Here is a 15,569-nt window from a genome sequence, read left to right as displayed (position 1 = left end):
TATTTGTAGGCATGAATATATAATGAGTCGGAGGTAATAGGCTTGAGATTGTCTGTGCAGGATCTCGACCCTTGTTGATAGAAGACCATTGCCAAGTGCTGAAAACCATGTTGTGACCAAGATGGGCCCAGGATTGCACAAAGCCTCCATTCATGGAGGTCTCAGGGACTTCTTGCTGTCTGGTTCTAAGCCGGCTTAAGCGCTTCAGTGTAGACTTGAGAAGATATGTGATCCCCGTCCTGCACTGATATCCGGGATCATTGCTTTTCCTGAGGCGAAAAAAATTTCAATGATTTAAAGAACATGAAAATTGGAACTTGGAATGTTACGACATTAAAAAATGACTATCGTATGGACATTTTGACTGACGAATTCAGACGATTCGAACTGGATTTATTAGGAGTTTCAGAAACTCATATCACAGGGGTAGGAAGCATGAAATTAGTTGATATAGAATTTGTTTACTCAGGCAGGAAGGATGGGGCACAAAGACAGGGAGTAGGGCTCATGATGAATAAAGAAGCTGCTAAGTCTTGTTTAGGCTGGGAATGTATTAATAATAGAATACAAATTGCTCATTTTATGACTAGAAAGTTCAAGGTTTCAGTTTTAGTAGTATACGCCCCTGTAGAACCGACTGATGGAGATACTAGTGACTCAGATGAATTTGATTTACAGTTACAGGAGCAAATAGACAAGGTCCCAGGTAGAAATATGATGTTATTGCTGGGAGATTTTAACGCCCAGGTTGGTAGAAATAAGGATAGATGGTATCCCAGCTGGTGTAGGAAAAGAAAACAGTAATGGATACAGACTTTTGCAATTTTGTAGGTATAACAATCTAGTTATAACCAATACGGTGTTTGGTCATAAAATGGCTCATAAGTTAACATGGTATTCACGTGATGGTAAGACAGCAAACCTTATTGATTATGCTATAGTAAACCGAAGACTGGCAGGATCAATACAAGATAGTAGGGTATATTGGAGTGCTGTTATTGATGTTAAAAGTAAAGATCACCATCTAGTAGTGTCAAGGTTTAATTTAAAGCTGAAATATCGGAAGGGTAACTACCTCCCGGGAAGTTATGATGTTGGTAGACTCCAGGATGAGAATTTGAGAGAAATTTTCCAGGAACAGTTGAATGCTAAACTTCAGAGTTTAAAATTTGTTCATGTGGAAGATGGTTGGAATAATTTTAGAAAATAATTTGTGAAGCTGCTGAAGGTGTATTAGTGAAGAAATGTAGAACTGCATCTAAGAATATTAGTGAAAAAGTCTTATGTTTAATAAAAAGGAGAAAGGACTTGTACAAGAATTATCTGAGTGATAGATCGCATGAAAACAAAATAAATGTAAAGAAAGTGGAGAAAGCATTGAAATATGAGCTAAGGAGGTGTGAAGTGGAGGCCATGGACAAAATTGCCGAGGATTTAGAAGATGCAGCTAGACGGCATAATAGTAAAATATTGTACTGGCACGTTAATAAATTGAGAGGTAGTAGTCAATCCGGACTTGTCCCAGTTAAAGATAGGAATGGGGTGGAAATTAGCGATAAGGAAAAAGCTAAAGCGAGATGGGCCGAACATTTTGATAACTTGCTTAACCGAGATAGAGTTGCAGGAAAAAATATAGAGGAAAATGAAAAAGTTTGTGATACCTTGGATGTGAAGGAAGATTTGTTTTGTGAGGAGGAATTAGCAACAGTACTAAAACGATTAAAGTATAATAAGGCTCCAGGTGCTGATAGGGTAGTAAATGAGTTTCTTAAATATGGTGGCTCCTGAGGTTAGAAATAAGTTACTGGAGATTATGAATATGGTTTTTGAAAATGAAGAAATACCTAGCGATTTTAGGAAAACCTTAATTAAACCAATTTTTGAGAAAGGTTATAAGAATGAGTGTGGTAATCATCGAGGTATTAGTCTGGTCTCTGTAGGTAGCAAATTGCTTAGTAATATGATACTTTTTAGACTGAGAGATGCAGTAGACAAAGTTTTAAGAGAAGACCAGTGCGGTTTTAGAAAAGGTAGAGGATGTGTTGACCGAATTTTCACTCTTAGGTTAATAATTGAGAAGTGCCTAAGTTTTCAAACACCTTTGGTCCTCAGTTTTATAGATTATGAGCAAGCGTTCGATTCTTTTGATAGAGGAGCTTTAGTAAAGGTTTTATACTTGTATGGTATACCAGACAAATATATTAAAGTGATTAGTGCTGTGTACAAGAATAACACTGCTGCAGTTAAGGTAGGAAATGAGGTTAGCAACTGGTTTTGTATTAAATCAGGATTAAAGAAGGGTCGTGTTGTATCCCCCTTTATACGGATTATTTTGACGGACTTTGTTTTAAGGAGCACTGGAAAGGCAACGTGAGACCATGAAATCAAACGGGGAGGAACAAGTTTTCAGGAAATAGATTATGCTGATGATTTAAGCATCCTAGATGAAAGTGTGAGCAAAACGAACGAAGTTTTAGAGGTTTTGCGAGTTCAGGGTGCTAGTATTGGTTTGAAAATTAATGTTAGGAAGACTAAGTCACTAAGGCTAGGAATAAGTGAAGATGAAAAAGTGACGTTGGGTAATGAAAAGATTGATCAGGTGGGCAGCTTCACTTACCTTTTTAGTATTATTAGTAAAGATGGTGGGAGCAGTGAAGATGTTAAAAATAGAATAGCCAAGGCTCAGGGTGTTTTTTCACAGTTAAAAAAAGTCTGGAAGAATACGAAGATAAGTCTGCAAACCAAGATTAGAATCTTAGAAGCTACAGTGATGACAATGGTCAAATATGGCTCTGAAGCATGAACGCTCCGAAAAGCAGATGAAGATTTGCTAGATGTTTTCCAGAGAAATTGCTTAAGGATTTTTCTGGGTACCCGGCTGACTGACCGTATTTCAAACAATAGGCTATACGAAAAATGTGGTTCAATACCGCTTTCTAGGTCTATAATGAAAGAAGGATTGAGGTGGTTAGGGCATGTTGTGCAGATGAAGGATGACAGATTGCCGAAGATTGTTCTTTTCGGCCAACCATCTGGGGCTAAACGGAAGGCAGTTCGTCCCGGTCTGGGGTGGGAGGACGTCATAAAGAAAGATTTAAAGGAAATGGGAACTTCGTGGGCGGTTATAAAAAGGGACGCTTTAAATAGATTGGGATGGCGGAGGAGCGCGCGTAGCTGTGTTGGCCTCAGGCGGCTTGGTGCTGCGATGAGTTGTTAGTAGTAGTAGTAGTAGTGAACCCCCTCATATACGTAATCATTTCTGTTCGTTTTAAGTTTTAATGTTGCTCCTTACTTTCAGTTGAAAAAAACTTTTTTTTTTATTTAATTTCTGATCGTTTTTTAAATAATGCTGGGAAATCCGGCGCCCCCTTTCATAGGAATGTCCCATCCCCCAAGGAAACATCCTCCATGGAAAGATTCTACCCCGTAACTCCTACTCCGACCCCCCCCCCCACCAGATAAAAATTCCTCCTGAAAAGGCCTGTATACTTCCCGATAACCAAAACTATATGTAAACAATGGGCAAAGTTTATAACTTGCAGCCCTTCCCCCAGGAACTTCGGGGGATTAAGTCATCCTCAAAGACATTAATTAGATTTTCGACTATGCTGAACAAAATGGCTATCTCTAAATTTTGATTGGTTGACTTCGGGAAAAAAGTTAGCGTGGGAGGGGGCCAAGTTGCCCTCCAATTTTTTTGGTTACTTAAAAAGGGCACGAGAACTTTTCATTTCCGTTCGAATGAGCCCTCTCACGATATTCTAGGACTAGGACTCTCCCCGCACTTGAATTAACTAAATAAAAAAAACTGTTTTTTTTTTACTGAAAGCAAGGAGCGACATTAAAACTTAAAACGAACAGAAATTATTCCGTATATGAAAGGGGTTGTCCCCTCCTCAACGCCTCGCTCTTTACGCTAAAGTTTTGTTGTTTTAAAAAATAAAGTTGTAAGACAGAGTCAAACTTTAGCGTAAAGAGCGAGGCGTTGTGGAGGGGACAACCCCTTTCATATACAGAATAATTTCTGTTCGTTTTAAGTTTTAATGTCACTCCTTACTTTCAGTTAAAAAAAACTTGTTTTTTATTTAATTTCTGAACATTTTTGAATTAATCCAGCTTTGATTTTGGCTCAACGTACATGAATAATTAAAACGGCTCCCTTTTTTTATTATGTTTACAAAATAAATAAATAAATCAATGAATATCTTCGTTACCCAAAAGAACACACAAGGGTTCACAAATGGAGTTAAAAAAGTGAACAAAAAAGAAATAATAAAAACAAAAAGAAGAGAATAAAAACAGAATAAAAGAAAACAGACAGAGAAAAAAAAACAGAAAAAAGAATAAAAAAGAACATACACGAAGAAAACATAATATTTCGAATAACACAACATAAAAGATAATACAAGTAGTATACAGATATTAACAAACAAATAGTCTACAGACAAATATTCGACTTATCCATCTTACACAAAAAGAGAGCCTGGCGCTCCTCGGCCACTAGTAGTGGCTAAGTTAATCCATAAGCTGAGACTAGACGTTCGTTTCTAACCCATAGGGGTATACACAAGAGAGCTTTCACAAAATAAAAAATTCAGACGGATAATTTTTTTTATCAGCAGTGGTAATAGTCCAGTTAAACTGCGGTTTTGATCTGGAATTTCGGCAACAGAAATATTTTTGTCACCAAAATGTTCAAAAAAATTGGCTTAATAAAATATTTAAAATTGGCCGTGCCGAAATATCACTTTTTTCGGGGAAAAGAGGGGGAAAAGGGGGGAAAATCTCGAATTAAAATTTTTGTAATATTCCCTGAATTGAAAGGTCGTTTCCTATTAATTTGAGTCTGGGGAGACCAAAAATGAAATCATAATTTGAAAAATCCCATTTCCATCAATATAATCGATTCAAATACATATTCCCATTCAAATATATAATTGAGCGGTGATTCTCTATTAATTCAAGTCCGCGGAGACCAAAAATGACATGGTAAGTGGAAAACTCCCAGTTCCACCCTAAGCGAGGGCAGAGGGGGAAGGAAAACCAAAATATTTATTTGGGCAGGTATGTGGTGAATTGAAAGGCCGTTTCGTATTAATTCAAGTCATAGGAGGCCAAAAATAATTCTATCTCTTAATAACTCATTTCCACCTAAGCAAGGTCAGAGGGAAACGAAAAATCAGAATCTTAATTTGTGAAATATACGGTGGATTGAAAAGTCAAATCTTATTAATTCAAGTCTGGGGAGACCGAAAATGACATCATTATGACGAAAATAAATGACGAAAATTACATCAATTAGTAACCCATTTCCACCCTAGACGAGGTCAAAAGGAGCTAAAAAAACCATTTGTGCTTTATAACAATATAATACACAATTGAAAAAATGTATAATTGAGCGGTCGGTCTCTATCAAACAGTTCGTGGTAACGAACTGTAAGTAAGGAGCGACCCGGCTCAATAGTAACCGAAACTCTAAAAAAGGGAATATTGATACCAATAGATACATCAAAAGAATGAAATTTTTATGCTGATTTCAAATATATAAGTTTCATGAAGTTTTGTCTTACCCATTCAAACTTACGCGCCTGAAAAAATTTGCCTAATCAGAGGCAACGCTCTAGCGTTGCCTATAGTAAAGGCCATACGGCTCTAATGTTTTATTTTTTTTTTTTTTTCAGAGGCACTTTATATGGAAGGGGTCGTCGTAGAAGCTTCAAAGGGGGCTCATTCTATTAGGGATCGAGATTTCTAGTGCCCTTTTTAATAGTCGAAAATGATTGGGGGGCAACGAGCCCCCCCCCACGCCCATCAATCCCCCAAACACATTCAATAAAAATTTTGAGATAGCCATTTTGTTCAGCGTAGTTGATTTCCAGAGAGAAAATATGTTTTTGAGAAGGATATTCCCCCACAATCCTCAGGGCAAGGGTTTTAAGTTATGCTCTGGGGGCATATAAGGTTTTTATAGAAGGCATTGTCGTAGAAAATTCAAAACAGGCTCATTCGATTGGAAATTAAAGAGCTAGCGCCCTTTTTAATAGTCGAAAGTGATTGGAGTGTAACTAGCCCCCCTCCCAACCCCCCACCCCTCCCACGCCCATCGTTTCCCCAAACACACCCAATCAAAATTTTCAGATAGCCATTTTGTTCAGTGTAGTTGATTTCCAGATAGAAAATATATATTTTTGAGGAGGACACTCCTCCACAACCCTCAGGGCAAGGGTTTTAAGTTATGCCCTGGGGGCATATAAGGTTTTTATAGAAGGTGTTGTCGTAGAAACTTCAAAACAGGCTCATTCGATTGGAAATTAAAGGACTAGTGCCCTTTTTAATAGTCGAAAGTGGTTGGAGGGCAACTAACCCCCCCCCCCCCACGCCCATCATTTCCCCAAACACATCCAATCAAAATTTTTACATAGCTATTTTGTTCTGTGTAGTTGATTTCCAGATAGAAAATATGTTATAGAGGAGGACACTCCCCTACAACCCTCAGGGCAAGAGTTTTAAGTTATGCCCTGGGGGCATAGAAGGTTTTTATAGAAGGTGTTGTCGTAGAAACTTCGAAACAGGGACATTCGATTGGAAATTTAAAGGGCTCGTGCCCTTTTTAATAGTTGAAAGTGATTGGAGGGCAACTAGCCCCCCCCCCCACGCCCACAATTCCCCCAAACACATCCAATAAAAATTTTGAGATAGCCATTTTGTTCAGCGTAGTTGATTACCAGATAGAAAATATGTTTTTGAGGAGGACAATCCCCCACAACCCTCAGGGCAAGGGTTTAAGTTATGCCCTGGGGGCATATAAGGTTTTTATAGAAGGCGGTGTCGTAGAAACTTCAAAAAAAGCTCATTCGATTAGAAATTCCAAGGGCTAGTGCCCTTTGTAATAGTCAAAAGTGATTTGAGGGCAACTAACCCCCCTCTCACGCCCACCTTTTCCCCAAACACATCCAATAGAAATTTTAAGACAGCCATTTTATTAAACGTAGTTTTAAGTTCTGGAAATTAGGTCTTTGAGGATTACAAATCCCCCAAAGCCCTTAGGGCAAGGGTTGTAATTTAAGGATTCTCCGAATCCTTCATATTATTTCTTATGGAAGGGATGCTCGTATAAACTTAAGAGAGGGCTCATTTGATAGAAAATTGAAAGTTCTTGTTCACGTTTTAAGAGTCAAAAGAGATTAAAGGGCTGCTAGCCCCTCTCCCTCCTCCACGCCTTAAATACATCAGATAAAAATTTTGAGATAGATATTTTGTTAAAATAGTTCAAAGTTCTGATAACAAAAAACTCCGGTGTCGGCACAGCCCACCAGGGCCCAGTAGGTTTTAGGCTTCTGCAGTGAGGCGATACCCAAACTCTGGTTTGTAGTTATTTTTATTCGATTCAAACTTGATTTGCATATTCAATTTAAGTTTCACTCGTTTCAAGATTTATTTATTCATTTACATTAATATATATTGTATGTTTGTTCGCATTGATTGTTTATTTAATTTCTGTTCGTTTTAAGATTCATTTATACTTTAATATTAAGTTTCATTAAGTTTTTTAAGTTTCATTAAGTTTCATTTATACTTTTTTTTATGTTTTTGCTATGACTGTTTATTTAATTTCTGTTCGTTTTGGGTTTCATTTATTCTTTAATAGTAATATCTGGTCGTTTGAGTGAATTTTAACAGGTATTTGTATCTCCTGAGCTTAAGTTTAAAATGGCCTTTACTTTTCTTTGAAAAACTTATTTTTCGGAAAGTTTTTTTAATTAATTTTCGAAAAAAGGGGGAAACAACCAATAAAATTCATAGAACATTAATGAAAATCACACCATCAGATTCAGTGTATCCAAGAACCCTACTGTAGAAATTTCAAGTTCCTATCTGCAAAAATGTGGAATTTTGTATTATTTGCCAGAAGAAAGATTACGAATGCGTATTTATTTGTTTTTTGTTTTTTTTCCCAGGTGTGATCGTATCTATACAGTAGTCCTAGAATATTACAAAAGGGATCATTCAAGCGGAAATTAAATGTTATAATGTCCTTTTTAAGTGACCAAAAAAATTGGAGGACAATTTGGCCCCCTCCCACGCTCATTTTTTTCCCGAAATCAAGCAATCAAAATTTTTATATTACCCTTTCGGCCTGTATAGTCGGAAATTTAATTTATAAGTCGTTAAAAACGAATTAATCTCTCATAGTTCCCGGGAGAAGAACTGTAATTTATATCTTTAGCCCATTATTTACATGTAATAGTGTTTGTTGGGAAGTATACAGGCGTTTTCAGGAAGAATTTTTTCTGGTGGGGGGGGGGGGTCGGTGTAGGGGTTACGGGGTAGAATCTTTCCATGAAGAATGTTTCCTTGGGGGATGGGAGATTCCTATGACGGGGGTGCCAGATTTCCCAGTATTATTTATAAAACGATCAGAAATTAAATTAAAAATACAAATTTTTTTTCAACTGAAATTAAGGAGCAGCATTAAAGCTTAAAACGAACAGAAATTATAACGCATATGAACGAGTTCACCCCCTATTCAACACCTTGCCCTTTACGCTATAGTTGTTTTTAGTACTTTCAAAAGCGCTATCTATTCTATTTAAACGGCCTTTGTGATTCAGGGGTTTGTGATTCGAGCAAAATTCGAACTTTGGCGTAAAGAGCGGGGTATTGACTAGGGGATGAACTCCCTAATATAAGTAATTAAAACATACGAATATAGAAATTCGTTACGTAAGTTTATTCGTAAGTTACGTCAGAACAAAATTTCGAGATAGCCATTTAGCCAAAAAAAGTAAAATTAATATGCGAATTTCGTTTTAAGTCCTTTTCAACGAACGAGATGAGTCGTAAAAATAATTTACTTCGAAAAAGCAGTAAATTGTATGAAAATTACTGCTGCTATTGAGCAAAAATAAATTCTTGGGATTTTTTTTTTGGGGAGGGGGGGGTCTGTCCCCGAACTTTATCCCCCATTCTACCCTGCATTCGTGCCTGATTCATATGTAAGTACAGATTGAAAACTTAAAATAGCGCAAGAACTTAAGTAATATACTATACGCGACAAGAAACCTTACTTTTAGACTTTAGTAAAGATTTTATGTACCTAAAGAGGGTAGAATATCACAGAAGAATCAAAAATCAAAATCATCAAAAATCAAAATTTCAAAATTCAAAATTTCAAAAATCAAAATTTTAAGCATAAAAAATCCAAATCCATATCCATCAGATCTACAAAAAGAGTTTTTGAGTTTTATACAAAACAGGTTTTGAGCCAAAAACAGGCAACGATTAGTGACATCCTCGAAAGCGCAAGATGTCATCTTTTTTTCTTGGAAACATACCCCTATGCAGGAGGGGTCGGGAGAAAGTCTCCCTGAGATGGCTCCAAAGCACGATCTCTGGAACACTGAAGATAATGTGGCCTAAGTACGAGCTATATTCCTACTCTCCCCCTACCATGTGAAGTTGGGATCGGTATGTAGCGATATCCCAATTTCAATGAAGTCAAGAAAAGAGACAAGTAATCTTTAATGCCCCTGCTTTGACCTTAAATATATCTCAGTAAATGCGCCCCTATACATTATTGCTATTCACTCACACTCCCGAGGCCTGATCTTCAGGAGAAGGTTTTTAGTACAGTCAATCTAAATTAATTTTAGGGGTTACCTCAAACAAACTGCAATGGTTTTGATTCTGGTATTATTTGAACCGGCAAAAAATTTTCTACAACAGAGGAAAAATCGGCCAAAATCGGTCGGGGCGAAATTGACGTTTATCCGTCTTTTCTTCCAAAATAACGACTTAAAAAAAATTGACTTGCACTTTTAAAAGCCGGTGATGTTGCTCTCAGACCTATATCGATGCTTGATTTATGGGCGGGAGGGGGGACTGAACATGAGCGTTTGAAAAAAAAATAAAGTGCATATTTGTGATCTACGTACCAGATGTAGCTATTACCCTTTCTATACGTGCAAATTAAGTTGTTTTTAAAAAGTAGTCATTTTAGAAGAAAAGACGAAAGATGGTCAATTCCGTCTCGTCCGATTTTTGCCGATTTTTTTATATATTGTAGACAATTTTTTCCCGGTTCGAATTGTACCAAAATCAAAACTGTTGCAATTTGTTTGAGGTTAAACCTTAGATTGACTGTACTATTTGATTAATGTAATCAAAAAGTGAAATGAACCATTTCTATACAATTCTGAAAAAGGTTATGCCAGCTCTGCCTCTCACTGAGACTGTATGTCTTGGTTTTAGTCTAATTAGCCATGGCTCTCAATTTTTTTGTCACTCCCACCAAGTTGATTTTAATTCAAAAATCAACAGAGTCAGTTGACCGAGTATTTACCGAGTTATTTATGGAGAAATAAATTCCCAAATACAAATAAGTATCTTTTTTTGTTCTTGCTCTACATGCGTTCCTGAATAATTTTGAAGCGTTCTTTTAGTATGTTATGCTTTTTTGCAGGAATCGGTACGCTATTATGTGGAATATTTCAAGATTGCCCCTGTTACCAACTCTAAATCAGCAATTTACCGACTTATATCTATTTGGCTAAATAACTCTGGCTACGATGACCTCTGCCAAGAATTAGCCCGATCGCTGACTTACATTCCAAGTCACAAATTCATTTTATTGATGCCCCAACTGACTGCAAGGTGTGTTCTTAACCCAACAGATGGTATTTCAGCCGGGTTTGTTAATGGAATTTTGGGATTGGTTGAACGGTGCGCTAACGACCACCCTCATCATGTTCTTCCTTTTCTATTGGCGCTTCAGATGTCAAGTATCCCGACCAAAAATGACCCGGTAAGCTATTTAAACTACCGCGCTAGCAGGATTGCTACCCCTAGTAATTTATCACTGTTTCTAATGCTTTTTTTTATATTGTCTAAAAAAAAACATAACCCTGGGTTCCCACTGATGCGATTTTCTGCAAAAACGGCCGTTCTTTGATGATACGTCAAATTTTTTACGTTTTTTGAAGTTTATGCGTCAAAGCGGTTCAACGGCTGCGTTGAAATATTTCTACTGAGCCGTTGAAAATCGCATCCGTTGTTCTAAATTAAAAGCACTGTAGAACCTTAAATTGCAAGTAACTGAGAAACTAAACATGTTTATCAAAAATTTTCTATTAATATTTGACAAACAACGTGAGGATTCTGTTCTTTAAATAAAAAAATTTAATAGGCGAGTCCTGAGGGGGGGGGGGGATTTGTACAAAAAACGAGCCAAGGACATTAGACTTATATTTTTCATTAGGCATAGTTAGCCTGGGCTATTAGAGGTTAGCCCTTTGAATATTTGTCTTGGCTTCTAGAATTAAACTTAGCCTATTCCTATGCATATGTTTTTTAAATATATCATAGTATCTTTGCGCTGCAATGGCTGTAGTGAACCGTTTCTATGTGAACATTTTTGTGATTTTCCCGCATCCCCTATCCGTGAGCCGTTTTGCGTAAAAAAAATATCGCACCAGTGGGAACCAAAGTTAACAAAACAAATCAACGCATGAATCAGTAGATTAATGAAGAAAATCAATAAATCAACCGTAAAAGTCACTAAAATCTACAGATTTTTTTCACCGGGTGACAACCCTGCGTGCTAGGTGTAAAATGTTCTTCCAGTCAGTGTCGTTACTGGCCAAAATGTTTGGTGGGGGGGGGAGCGAGAGATTTTACCGACTGGCTGGGCTTTTTACCGACTTTATTTTTGTCAATAATTAGCATGATGTTTCGAATACAATACGTAAAACCACTGCATCTACCAACCGAGATTTAGGTTTCGGTACATATCATGTCACTATTTTAATGTTGTTTATTTAACCAAATGGAAAGTTGTGGCACCATCTATAAATTCACGACAAGAGTCAGTAAAACTGCTGCGTTTACCGACCAAGTTTGAAATTTCTGTAGATGACATGTCAGTATTGTCGTGGTCTTTATTAAACCAAAGAAAGAATTTTAACGGCGTCGGAAAAATCCTGGCGCAAAGCGCCACGATTTTACCGAATTATTTTATTTACCGAGTGACCAAAAACATTGGGGTGGGCGTCCCCCCTCCCCCCCTGCCCTACGTGACGGCCCTGATATCAGTTTTCATGTTAAACTTTTTTGTCTTTGAAGTTATTCAAGTTTAATTCTGCAATGGTGAGTAGTTTTAGCCCTTTATTTTTCACCACTATTATTACCTATAAAGTTTTTGTTTTTAAATCATAAAACTGGATGTAAGTTATTTGTTAGAAATATTAAAAAAAAGTGTTTATTTTACTAAAATGAACTTTCTTGTCTTGTGATTTTTGTCTATATATATAAGTTAGAAGTTATATATAAATATAAGTTATATATCTGCCAACTATAAATACAGTTGGCAGAGTTACACAGTTTGTAACTCTTAGAAGTCTCTAGTCTTACGAAGGAAAAAAGGTGGAAGTAGACCTTGACTGATCTTCCAGGACACATATTTCGTTTTAGATTAATTTCTGCAAGTTCCAATCAAAGACTTACCTGAAATATGTCTTGAACGTCCGTCGGGTTGCATTGGGGACATTGGGTATAGGTAACATACGGTTGGAAAAATCCCCACAAAAAAACCGAGTTTCAGATGCTAGGTGGGGCGAGAAACACCTGAATCGGGCCCGTCATTTCATCAGGGGCTGGGCAAATTTTTCTAGCCCGTGGGTGCGTCCTTTTACTATTGCAATTTGTTTGAGGTTAAACCCTAGATTGACTGTACTATTTGATTAATGTAATCAAAAAGTGAAATGAACCATTTCTATACAATTCTGAAAAAGGTTATGCCAGCTCTGCCTCTCACTGAGACTGTATGTCTTGGTTTTAGTCTAATTAGCCATGGCTCTCAATTTTTTTGTCACTCCCACCAAGCTGATTTTAATTCAAAAATCAACAGAGTCAGTAAATCATTTACCGAGTTATTTATGGAGAAATAAATTCCCAAATTTAAATAAGTATCTTTTTTTGTTCTTGCTCTACATGCGTTCCTGAATAATTTTGAAGCGTTCTTTTAGTATGTTATGCTTTTTTGCAGGAATCGGTACGCTATTATGTGGAATATTTCAAGATTGCCCCTGTTACCAACTCTAAATCAGCAATTTTAGTTATATCTTTTCAGTGACATTCTAGTACTCCACTAAGAGATAGGATTCAGGTTTGGGTTTTGTAAACTGAAACAAAATAGTTCAGCGAACCAATTTATTGATAGATATAATAACTGATAAACTTAAAAACTATAATTGCAGTTTTTAACTCTAATGGAGTAAAATGATCGATAACCTCGTCCTTCTTGAGACAATTCGCCTCCTCTTTGTTGCAGGCTATGGCAAGCAGGTTTTCTCTTGCTGCAAGTAAGTATTGGAGGCAACACAATACCATGTTCATTGATCAGCTTCCTTTATCATTCGAATAATACAAAATAATCTGAGATTTTGAAAACGCAGTTAACCTTCACTTTTACCCTAAATTTCACTATGATAAAAAAAAACATGTGTTTCATTAAAATCCCGAAGAATAGCTAGTAGCAGCCCTGCTGTTGTCTTTGAACTGTCGAAAGTGAGTTATTTCTATGTATTTCTATCAAAAGGAATATATTTATTTCACTATTTTTTCTCTCTCAAAACGTAGTTAACCTTCACTTTTACCCTAAATTTCACTATGATAAAAAAAAAAAAATGTGTTTCATTAAAATCCCGAAGAATAGCTAGTAGCAGCCCTGCTGTTGTCTTTAAACTGTCGAAAGTGAGTTATTTCTATGTATTTCTATCAAAAGGAATATATTTATTTCACTATTTTTTCTCTCTCAAAACGTAGTTAACCTTCACTTTTACCCTAAATTTCACTATGATAAAAAAAAACTTGTGTTTCATTAAAATCCCGAAGAATAGCTAGTAGCAGCCCTGCTGTTGTCTTTAAACTGTCAAAAGTGAGTTATTTCTATGTATTTCTATCAAAAGGAATATATTTATTTCAATATTTTTTCTCTCTGTTTTTATTGATGAGTTATTTCTATGTATTCCATATATAGTGGGTTACTTCTATGCATCTCTGTCTTAGGAACATATTTATTTCACTATTTTTTCTCTCTGTTTCTATTGACGAGTTATTTCCATATATTGCAAAATTTTTTCTTTCTATTTCTATTGACAAGTTATTTCCACGGATTCTGCATATAGTGGGTTATTTGTATGCATTTATATCATAGGAATTCATTTATTCCAATTTTTTCTCTCTCGGTATCTGTTGACGAGTTATTTCCATATATTTCATATATAACGGTTATTTATATGTAATTTTATCATAGGAATATATTTATTCCAATATTTTTTCTCTCTTGATTCTATTGACGAGTTATTTCCATTTATTCCAATATTTTTTATTTCTATTTCTATTGACGAGTTATTTCCATGTATTCCATACATAGGGGGTTATTGCCATGCATTTTTGTCTTAGGAATATATACTTATTTCACTATTTTTTCTCTCTGTTTCTATTGATGAGTTATTTCCATATATTCCAATATTTTTTCTCTCTATTTCTATTGACAGGTTATTTCTACGGATTCTGCATATAGTGGGTTATTTGTATGTATTTATATCATAGGAATATATTTATTCGAATTTTTTTCTCTTGGTTTCTGTTGACGAGTTATTTCCATATATTCCTTATATAACTGGTTATTTATATTTAATTCTATCATAAGAATTTATTTACTCCTCTATTTTTCTTCTCTCTGTTTTTATTGACGAGTTATTTCCATATATATGATGTATTTACAGTGAATTAGTTCTGTTTAGTTCTATCCTTTCAGGAACGAATCATGGCTGCAAAGCAAATCATAGCGAAGTTAAAACAAAGCAGGGTTCGTAATATCATTGGAAAGATGGAAGCACTGTATAAACATTTGATTGAACTTTCTAATTTACCCACAAAACTGTCAAGCTTGCCCAGAAATCACCCACTTCTGAGTCTACGTGGATTTGAGATCCTGGCACCCCTAACTGCAAATCTGAAAATTAATCCTAGTGGACAGTATGATAGCTTTATAGGTAGTATTATTCATTGTATTAGGTATCTCTGTTCTTCTTGTAAGTCATTTTTTAATTGTTTTCCAAAATATAATTTTTTTAAAGAACAGTAAATCTAAGACGAGCACAAATATAGTTCATATATAGTTAAGTATAATTCAAACTGAAAACCTGCTAAGACTGCTATCAGCTACTATCATTACTAATAACAACTCACTGCAGCACCAGGCCTCCTGAGGCTAACACAGCCGCGTACGCTCCTCCTCCATCCCAATCTATTCAAATCTCTATTTTTACCTACTCCCGAAAAGTTCCAGTTTCTCTAAAATCATTCCTTACTACCTCTTCCATGCTATTTGGGGACAACTCAGTTTTTACCTGCTGATTACTATCAACTAATAAATAAAAACCAAAACGATAAATAAACCTTAATTAGCCTTGTGGCTAATTTTAAAAAATTAACGAAAATAAAAAATTAACTAATAAATAAAAGCCAAAACGATAAATAAACCTTAATTAGCCTTGTCGCTAATT

The 15,569-nt window shown here is 35.9% G+C and overlaps 1 protein-coding gene across 2 annotated transcripts in view; it reads left to right on the top strand.

Moving 5' to 3' along the window:
- The window catches only part of tefu (Serine/threonine-protein kinase tefu), a 75,574-nt gene that overhangs the window by 18,198 nt on the left and 41,807 nt on the right, over positions 1–15,569 (top strand). For both annotated transcript variants that reach the window (XM_089095274.1, XM_089095276.1), the window contains exons 5-6: positions 10,463–10,804; positions 14,819–15,056. In XM_089095274.1, the coding sequence (XP_088951400.1) occupies positions 10,463–10,804; positions 14,819–15,056 (580 nt within the window). The remainder of the gene's footprint in view (positions 1–10,462; positions 10,805–14,818; positions 15,057–15,569) is intronic.

The sequence above is a fragment of the Artemia sp. Qi Xiang Cuo genome, chromosome 10 (genome assembly GCF_049724085.1).
Source record: "Artemia sp. Qi Xiang Cuo chromosome 10, ASM4972408v1, whole genome shotgun sequence".
NCBI classification, from domain to species: Eukaryota; Metazoa; Arthropoda; class Branchiopoda; order Anostraca; family Artemiidae; genus Artemia; species Artemia sp. Qi Xiang Cuo.
Note: the sequence above shows the minus strand (reverse complement) of the source record. Positions and strands in the feature narration are given on the sequence as shown.